At 36.7% G+C, this 10,904-nt stretch overlaps 1 protein-coding gene across 2 annotated transcripts in view; it reads left to right on the plus strand.

The window, feature by feature from the left end:
- Positions 1-6,285, plus strand: part of LOC139480579 (coiled-coil domain-containing protein 24-like) — a 364,688-nt gene extending 358,403 nt beyond the window's left edge. For both annotated transcript variants that reach the window (XM_071263719.1, XM_071263720.1), the window contains 2 exons: positions 4,060-4,165; positions 4,779-6,285. In XM_071263719.1, coding sequence (XP_071119820.1) covers positions 4,060-4,165; positions 4,779-5,193 — 521 coding nt within the window. In that variant the 3' untranslated portion in view covers positions 5,194-6,285. The remainder of the gene's footprint in view (positions 1-4,059; positions 4,166-4,778) is intronic.
- Positions 6,286-10,904: the final 4,619 nt, after the last annotated feature.

Consider the following 10,904-nt stretch of genomic DNA (forward strand, 5'->3'; position numbering starts at 1 on the left):
AGGCCAAAAGTCTTTCTGAATAGGGACCTGTTTAAAAGCGTCTCTAATATCGGCCTTACACATGAGCGCATTTGGTCCTAATTGCATAATAATACGGATAGCATTGTCTATAGTCACATAAGATAGAGAACATGTGTCCTTGTCAATTAATTCATTGATGCTATGATTGCTGTCGTTGTGTGGAGCGGACAAATCGAGAATCAAACGCTGTTTGCCAGAGTATTTCCCTACTGCCAGACCAAGTGGATTAATACGACAAACTTTGAAGGGAGGTATGTTAAAAGGTCCACATACATACTCGTTATCAATCTCTATCTGAACTGCTGTATCCACGGCTTGTGGATTTCTCCTGGCAGTAAGATTATTCGCACATTCTAAAGTCACAGTTGGTGCTGCAGTAATCATGGGATTGAATCCGAATGTAAATCCTTGAATAACGTAGTTTGCGAAATCACGATCTGGATGTATAGCAGAAATCTAGACTAGTTCGCGACCTCTGCTGCGCCATGCGTAAGCGCATTAGTCACTTTTATGGGTAGTAATAAGGGCGTATGGTCACATTGATCAACAAAATGAAATACAGTTTTCGAGATAATAAGGAAATGTAGGTATCTTTGTGGGTAGCATCGGTAATGGTGACGAAGTTTTGATAAGTCAGTTGCTTGGTAATTTTGCGATTTTCGTTTACAATATTTTGACTTGCAACACAAAGTAAATATTTCACCTAAGCATTGCTTTTTTTATAGTGTGTATATTTTTTTTACCGTCCAAATGCGTAACATTTTCAAATTTATTTAACGCCTAAATATTCAGTTATTTTACAAAGGGACTGAAAAACATTTCCATCTGTATTATTATGATAACGAATTCCAAACATTTTGATGTTTTATGTCATCACCAAGAGACTGAAAATGTAACGTTGAAAAGTACATTTCTATGTTGTTTGGCCTCTATTGCTACATAATAATCTGTTATGATGTTTGTAGGCCCTTTTGATCGTCTCAATCAATCTGGACAGATTTTTTAGTCAAAATGAAATATTTACACATTTTATAAATTGCCTGAGAGAATCACATTTTACAAATTGAAGGTAATATATACAAGCTTACAAAGGAAAAGACCTGTGAAACAACGTCTATCGCGCATTGAAGAATTTCCCAACCAAGACGTAGAGAAACAAGGACGAATCGGTTCAATGCTACAGCAAATGAAGAAAATCAAAATGCAAATACCATAATTACAACCTACCCAATTTATGTGTATAAATTTTAGGCAGCTTCCTTTTTCGAGGAATGTATCCGTGAATATCCACACAAAGGAACAATATCCCACTTGTCTGCAGCTGTACAAAGAAACTTAATCGATGTCACGTGTCTCTGTAACAATCAAATATTTTAAAAGATATATATCGTTTCGGGATATTATAACCCGTGTTCGTTTCTCAACTGATCACTTGGATTGTTTCAGGTGTTTCACACAGGTGTCAAGTCTCAAGGGTCGGCTGAGAAAGCCCACGTGACAACTATTTTCATAACGTCCACGGTTCCTAAAAATCCATTGAGTGATAGATAACAATGACCAGTCAATCAACGTATTATCAGTTAACCCTATGAACAAAGTAATTTGTTTTTACATCGGCACTTCACGCAATGATATAAGTGTATTCCCTTTGTTTTAGTAAACCTACACATGTAAATACTCACTTTTGACATATCCACTGTGCAAGATAACAGTGATTAATCAATCAACTTATTTTCTGTTAATCCTTTGATGACTAGGAACAATCCGTTGATTTACCAAAAAATGTAAATCAACTGATCATTCACCTCTTGCTGGTCTGCCACGTGCATATTACATAACACACATTTCACCTCACTTCAAACCTGGATTTAGATTGAATAATTACCCCAGACACAATAAATGCCAAATGGGAACCTTCATCAGGTAATTTAAGTGGTGCTACCACTAATTGTACCTGTAATAAATTCATTAACTGAGCATCAAGTGAATGACGACAAATACACAAGTGTAGGGTTATACGAGAAAACGTGGATGACAACAAGGGAGTAGTAATCGTATTATCGACGCAATCCGAAATCCCAAAACGCTTTCACTGCATTGATACTTTAGTATTAATTTATAACCATCTGGGGTATTTCCAAATGACGAGATCCGATGAGCTCCGCCGTTCTTTTTGTCTGTTTGTTTAGGCTGAAGAAATTAATTAACGTGCGCCCTTTTTTGAAATCTTTATAGATCATGGTTAACCAATCAGTGTTTATGCAAAAATGCGTAAAACAAATATTGCCGCCAGCCTCCAAGTACATTCAGCTGTCCTTGTAGACGGTAGCCCAGTCTCTGGTCATGCTCAGTTGCGTTGCGTATCATCCGGGTACTCACGGGGAAAAAAACAGTAACAAAGGCAACAACCAGTCCGGGGAATTGCGTTAGATCAGTGCCCCTTTAAATGGCACTACATCATGTGACATCATCAATCACACAAAATGAATCTATGCTGAATATGGCATCCCTGAAACTATCATCACGGACAATGGACCGCAATATAGAAGCCATGACTTCTGTGACACATGGGGAATCAAGCATGTGACAAGTTCTCCAACATACCTGCAGAGCAATGGCTTTGTGGAATGCATGGTGCAAACCGTGAAGAACTTGCTGAAAAAGTCTGAAGCTGCAGATCAAGACCCATATCTTGGACTCTTGTCATACAGGACAACACCTGTTGATATGGACCTACAATCACCAGCAAAACTCTTGAACCACAGAGATTACCGTACTCAGCTTCCAACAACTAGCAGACTGCAGAGAGCACAGTCTGAGCGTCAGAATAACCATAAAAGTCAACGCCAAAGTGATTAAATCTCTGTCAGAGCCGAGATCATATCAAATACTAACATCAAATGGAAACCCGCTTCGACGGAACAGAATTCACCTGAAACCAGCAGGTAGAGGGAAGACAACTCTGTCAACCCCAATGTCAACATGTAACCGGCCTGGATTAGCAACATCCTCACCAGTCAACCAGTCATCTCCGATGAAACAAGCTACACCAAAGATCTGCTAACCAAAACCACCACCTGTCACGAACACAGCCACACCTGTACAAGGGACTGTAACTTCCAGAAGTGGTCGCACTATCCGGCCACCTGAGAGACTTGATTTATAAGATACTGTTCAGACATTAAATCAGTGTGCATAAATATCTGTGCAAATCTCAAAGTCAACTCAAAGACATTAACTTTATGACATTTGACATGTGTTTTCTTTGAATTTAATGGAACAAGTTGTTCTGTGTTCATTTACTGTGTTCAAATACTTTTCAGTATTATGCAAAGATTGTATGATGCTTAATGACGATCCTGAACATGATCTGATGTTTAACATGTTTAATTCATTCTATTCAGAATGAATGTTCAATATTTGTTTCAGTAACTTTTTATTCAAAAGGTATGAAAGGACACTAATGTTTAAATGTCAGGTAAACTCCTTAAAAGGGAGATGTGATGAGTTGCGCTATTATGTAATACCGTGAGGATAATAGTATATGTGTAGGACGTCATCACTTTGGGAAGAGTGGACCATGCGGCCTCCCATCTGCATGTTGGATACGACAATAAATTTGTGTCATTCTTTCGAGCTTCTGTCAATAAATCTCAATACAATAAAAGATTACATCACACATCAACTAACCTTTCATAAATGATGATTTATTCCAGTGATAAAAAGTGAACTTTCTCCAATACAAACTGAAATGGAAGTCTTAATTGCAAGTTGACCAGTCCCATAAGGCACCATGTCATTGAATATATATGGCTGAGGCAGGGGCTTGGGCTAGACAAAAGAGACCCAAAGAAACAAAAGAGAAAGCAAGCACAATGGTGATTGTACTATTGTACAGGGTCATGGGTCATTGAGCAAGGACTGAGACTTTGGGATTAAAATAAAAACTGACATTACACTTACTGGTAATGATAGGTACATAATTACCAACTACTACATACTGATAAGTGTTGACTTTTATGTGATGTCTGACTTCAGAACTAAAGGAGGAAAGGGCTGCCCTGGAGAAAGAGCTTCTGACCCAAGCCACGGTTCCTGCTTCTCTACCAAACAGACCTACTTTTGTACCCAAACCACACTTTAGGTTAGTTTTAGAGAAAATTGACTTTTTCTGTTGCATAAACTGTATATTTTTTAATAAGTATAAGGAGTTTAGTAGAATTTAGGAAGTGAATGCAAATTACATTTACTACTGTTACATTATAAACAAAAAGGTAACCAACTTGAACCAAAGGGTGAAATGTAAACCACAAGTTGATGACATCACATCTTGGTTTCTTGGGGATATGTTATCAAGTATAACTGGATGTTATTAACTGAACTGATAAACAGTTCCTAATGTAAAGTCTAGGTTGATATCCAGCCACATGGGTTGGTATCCATGATTCAAAAGTTATAATTCCTAGAAATGACAATTTGAAAATTTAATTTCTTATTGATCAAAGGTCAGATATAGTAGCTAGTCAAATATATATTTCTGTTAAGTTATTGGTAATGCTCATATCTTGTATTTCTACTTCCTGATATTCTTTTGGACTATTTTAAATGTTAATGTGTCAGATATAAGCACATGATCAGTTCTATAGCCAACATTTCTGTCAATATCAAAGTAGGTTACATCATAATAACTATATATCAAATTCTATCAGCTTAAGGATTTCTCTCCATTGCATTTGATTGCATTGCATTTTTTTTAGGCTGCAGTCTACAAGTACTATGGCTTGCCCGTCTCAACCCATCAAGAAGGCAGGGAAAGTTCTGTTTTCCTCCAGGGATTGTAAGTGGAAAAATATACCCGGTGTACCAGTGAAGGCTCAATACGAAGAAAACTCCAACGCTGGAGTAGCATGTTCATCTGCAAGCCCAGACTGTGGAACTTCTTCTCCAGTATCACTAAGGGACATAACAGTATTGGATCGACCAATAAGGAAAAGGTCTGTTAGTCCTAGTCGTGTGAAGGTTATACCAGTAGACCGGCTACCCTCGCCACAAGCATCCCCTCTCAGTGAGGCAAAGTACATTCCAACTCCACCAACAAAACAAGTAGTAAACAGACCAAGCTCAGCTGACAGATTTCGCAAGTTGGTTTTAGACTGTCGTGATGGACCATAACGGATGTATTGCCTCCCATGTTTACCAGCTGTTTGTCATTATGCATTACTCTATTTTGAATCATTTTGATCTTATCTTATGCTGATACCAAAGGTTATAAGGTCACCTTCTGTGTATGACCGAGGGCATATTGGGTAATGGCATTAAATGTTGTCATTCACTTACTTTAAAAAAAAGGTTAATGCCAAATATGACATATGATACATCTTTTCCAATGTCTAATACAAGTATTGGCCTTAACATCATCAAAATAAGAAAAATAAGTATGATACTAGGTAAGCTCTGAGGGGAATCTGAGCCAAACTATAATTGACTGAGTTGATGGAGTTGGTTGCTGATTACTCTCCAACATAATCCCCTCCTTGGTCCCCTGCTGGGAAAACAGAGTACAGCAAGACAGAAGCGTATCTTGCCGGAACCAGTGTCAATCCAAAATTGATGCAAAAGTGTAGATAGGCAATATGTCTGTGTTACAATAAAACTAATTCAAACACATCAGTGGCAATCACAATTGCAAAGATGTTGGTTATCAACAAGTTGCCACCTGCAACAAATATATAAATGACAAGGAATTATCTCCCCTTGACCAGGTTAAAAAATAGATAATAGGATAATGTCCAAGGACTGCAAAGCCACAATCATGCAATGCAACCTTGGCAACAACAGACTGTTCACAGGTGCATTGTCCTGGTTGAACAAAAAACTTCAGCTGGTTTCCATTATGTTCAATCTTGATATTCTCACACAGTTGCCTAAAGCATGTTGGCACAATATTGGCAATTAATGGTCAGCTGATGCAACAGACTGCGTCTTGTTCGCAGGAGACGATACATGTTTTCAGTTCTCTGACAGTTATTTAGTTTAGTTAGATTGGTAGTTACACGATAACCAAATCCAACCAACAACATCTGGTTTGTACAGATTGGTTTATCGGAAACCTGTGCTTTATCTTTTCCCATCCCCAAGGCACCAAACAAGTCGGCCATGTTGGAGAATCTATTCAGGGAAATTCAGGAAGTAAAAGACGACATTAGCAATACTTAGATACATGCTGATCTGGAGGCGCCGCAAAAAATCCATGATGTGGAACTCTATGTACCGGTATATAGTATATCCGGAAACAAGAAGACAAATATATGTTAAAAGAAACTGTAACATTTTGAGCCCAAATTTGACAAAGTATGATACAGTAAGTGCTGACTGTATCAAGACCCCATATCCCCAAGGTACTTGTCTATTTATAGTATAAGTACATTTATCTAGTATGAACATGAAAATCCAAGCAATTTCACAAAGAAGTCAACTAAAAGCCATAGGGATTGCCAATGACCTAACTAGGGCCCAGAGAAGAGTACTGCAGGACCTACCACAACCAAACAAGAGATGAGCTATGACAAGATTGACTGACTGATTGTGGAAACTCACCCACTCTCAGCTTCAAAATCAGAAGATAGTGCTCTAGATTCAACACCATCAGCATCTACCGAGATGAAAAGTGAGCAGTCCAATACACAGAACCAACATGAACCAATGGGACATGCATAGGGATGTGATCAAGACCCTGATAGTTTATAAACATTGGAAGTTTTAATCCTAAAATAGACCATGCTTATTTCTATCCGAAGTACTTTTGTTTACTTCCAAGATTTCCTGTGGTGCGCTAACATGACTCGAACTAGAACTTCTTCATTGGCAGGAAAATGATCATTTATCAGATGGCTATTTATTCCGCTGTATTTAATTCCAGTATTGTCTGGTGAAAATGATAAAAAGATGTGACACCAAAGTGCTTTGAACAGTCATGACAATGATGCAATGACTATATCAAAAATATTATACATATTCTGTGTGAACCCCTTCTGTATGTTAACCCTATGGATGCCGAGGTTTTTTTTCTGACACACATTTTCCTAAGATTGGAAAAGTGAAGGTTGTGCGAGAATTGCGCTCATGCGGTACTGGATTTACCTCTGGCTATAAAATTATGTAGATGTGGATAATATTAAATTTCCTATTTGATGGTATAAATTTAACTGCAAATATTAAACTGGTTTTCAAAAAATACACTTATAAGTGTTGTCCGAGAATTTATTCTTCAAGGAAAAACAGTAAATTTCTCCGCCTTTTATCATACACCAATACAAGTACTGTGCAAACGATTTTTTTTATTTAGAAGCTTTACGGAAACTGTGAGTGAACAAAATACTGGCTAATATCTGAACGACATAACTACATATCAAATGGAGTTATATGCGTATGTATAACGACATACATTCAGTGCCAAAAATGGCATGCCGTAAATGACAAAAACTGATGTCAAAAGGCGACAGAGAGGTTACACACGTACAAAGAAAAGAGGGCATAACTCTGCTATGCTTAGCACTAGTTTATTGTTACTCAGGTCACTTGGTGAGAACTAGCTGTGGGTAAGGACAATATATTTTCTTGGTGTTTTGTTCACAAGGAACCAAACACAAATATCCATATTGAAACTGTATACGTTTAGTTATTAAAAAAACCCATAAGAAATGATAAAATTGTACTTCATAAAAAAAAGGTAAAAGAGAAATGGATGACCCTATCTAACCTATAACTTAGTCCTTAGATTCCAACATTCTCCTGATTCTGTAAGTGTAATCTGACCAATGTTGCACCATTATTAATGGAGCACTAGCCTTATCATCAGATGTAATGAAATACCCCCAAAATAACACCATTCCTTTTGACATCATGGCTGTTTTTATGTCTTTGATAACGTCGGAAAAAGACGACACTGGTATTTTGATCAATATATATCTCCCATAATTTTCGTTCATGGTATGGAAAATCTCAATGTGGAAAACAGAATTTGACGTTTTGTCGACACAACATAAAATGACTGCTTTCACCAAGTAAATAATGTCTTGAATATGTAAACAATTAGATGGTGTATCTTAATTTGACAAGACAAGCACCTGTTTGGCATCAGGTTATGTAATGAAATACCCAAAAGAATATTTCAAAACAATCAAAATTATATTCAATATTGGACATATATTTGTTCATTATTATGTTATTATTTCTCTTCATCTTGTTTCAGAATTACTCAATAAAAGATGCGAAGAAAGCTCTATTGGTATAGAATTATCAGGATAATCGTATAAGGTTGAACCAACGGGGTACCTGGCATGGGTTTCATTTTTATACTTTTTACAATTCATGGAGAAATAAAGTAAACAGTTTAATATCCTGTGAACACAATATTGACAAAAAAGAATGAACCCATTGATTATATGATCCAAAACGAGAGGAATAATTCGTAAATTGTTTGCGACTAACGCGCACCTGGCTAATCATTAGATATCACTGTGTATATATCTGTGTATCAAACAACATAAAAAAACAATTCCAAGACAATTCTTTCAGAAATGTGAGCAAATATTTTAACGAAAAATATTATCCACTTTGTGAAAGTAATATATTCAGTTTCAGTTGTGAAATAAAATGAAACGTCTATTCATCGACATTGGTTATATGAACTTATAATATTGACAATTACACATCCCAAGAAATACGTCCATGCTGCAGTTTTACACTTTACACTTCATCTTGTAACACTTTTCCAAAGGGAAGGAATATCGTATTCGACACTATTAACCTATCGATCAATTCTTATGTGAACAATGTTCAAACAAACAGGAGATTATCAAAGGTTCGTTCATACATGTTGTGGCCTATATTTACGTATGATACCATTTTGAACATTGAAAAATATCCAAAGTGAAATTATTTGTGTGAAAAAATGTATAAAAGATATGCAAAATCTACATCATAACTGAAACTGTAAACAGCATGGTACAATGATCGTGTGCACTTGCATTCAAGGACCTTCACCTCAAAGAAATTACCTAATATGTTCAATAATTTTGACGAATGACATCACTACCGGTGACCGACTTTTACAAAATGGCGTGTTCACTGTCATCAGTACGTGGGATTTTACGAGGGGACTTTCGTTGATTCAGGGATCGTGTGGGTGATGTATTTTGAATTTTATTCGACTCCAAAGTGAGAGTTGTAGAGGAAGGACATATATGTCCCTGTGGCACCCAGGGGGTTAAATGATAAACAAAAATCTTAAAATAGATCTACTTCACTTCATTAACATGATGAGGAGATCTGAACAGTCGCTACAGTGGTGCATTGACTATAAATGAACATTATACTTATTATACTTTTGGAATTCCTTCTGAAAATTATTTCAAACTTTAGTGTTAAAAACAAATATAAGTTGTTTTCAAAGAGTGACATTTATCTGTTTGTAGGAATAGTACAAAGAAGAGTTGATATATTTCTTGACTATTGACATTGTAGAAAATTACAAAAATTGGTATTATGTTGGAAACATTCAGTCGTATTTTGAGGATGGTATATACTAGCTTAAAAAACTATATTGGAGCTTCAGTATGTAACCAAGGTTATGTATTCTTTCAATGTGATAATTGATATGGTAGAAAATTACCAAAATTGGTACCGTATATCGCTGTGTATAAGGCGAGTTTTTCGTACCTAAAATGAGGGGGCTAAGAAGGGGGGTCGTCTTATACACGGAGTCGAAGATCTCACATTTTTTTTCCACTGGCGATGTCAACCGGCGTCCGACAGCCAGCCCAGCATTTGACAATAAAACTTCGCATTTCGTCCTAAATAACTGTTCAAATAACTATTTCCATACATAAACTGATTTGTATCGCTTTTCCTTGAATAAAGTTTAATAATTTCTGCAAATAAAGTTGAAATGACCCTCTCCTCGATGCAGATTGTCAAACCAGCTGACACGGTAAAACAATCAACATCCGTGAGTAGAGAGCCGGAAGTACCGGTAATCATTTGCATATTGCACATGTGACCTAACATGTGATAACCGGTGAAGCTGAAATCAATTCCCGCTGTTTTTGCAGTTGTATTAACAAGTGTTGGAGACGGTGTGTACAAGTGATTGTGAAATAAACACGCTGAATGTGAAGCAAACATAAGCCTAGTTAGTTACAACATAGTTAATTGGCGATTAAATTACTCACCATTGTCTCTTATATGTTATTACTTCATAAATTAATTTTATTTTACGGGCACCAATTTGGTGTCGTACCGTGTAAAATAAACGCAAGATAAACATATTTTTATTGCATATATAAGGTTTGTGTGCGCACTAAGCGGATATACAGCCTATTCCCTTTAGTAAACTAGAGATAAAAAGCAAAATCAAAGCCTCCATAGCAAAAAGATGGCAAGCCCAATGGGACGCAAGTAAGATCGGCAGATGGCTATACAAAATTCAACCCAAGGTCCAACAAAAGCCAAACTCATACTCAAATGAAAGGAAAATTGAAACTGCTATCTCACGCCTCAGACTTGGTCACAAAAAGCACTATGACAAGGTTTGCTCATCTTGCAATCAGGCTGAAACCATTGACCACCTGTTACTAGAATGTCAAGACCATGCCCCAGCCCGGGCTAGGTTAAAACAAGAATTGCAGTTAGATCCGCTATCTGTCATAGATCTCCTAAAGCCAAGAGATGCAATAGCGAAGGCCAAACTAACTCTATTTCTAAGAGATGGACAGCTGCTCGAACATATATAAACAGAGCAGCCAAGGATAAAAATGAAATCATATCAATATAAGAAAATAGAAATCATATCAATGCAAAAACAGAAATTATGTGAACACCGA

This window comes from Haliotis cracherodii, unplaced genomic scaffold, assembly GCF_022045235.1.
Source record: "Haliotis cracherodii isolate W230 unplaced genomic scaffold, xgHalCrac1.p SCAF_4, whole genome shotgun sequence".
Lineage (NCBI taxonomy): Eukaryota > Metazoa > Mollusca > Gastropoda > Lepetellida > Haliotidae > Haliotis > Haliotis cracherodii.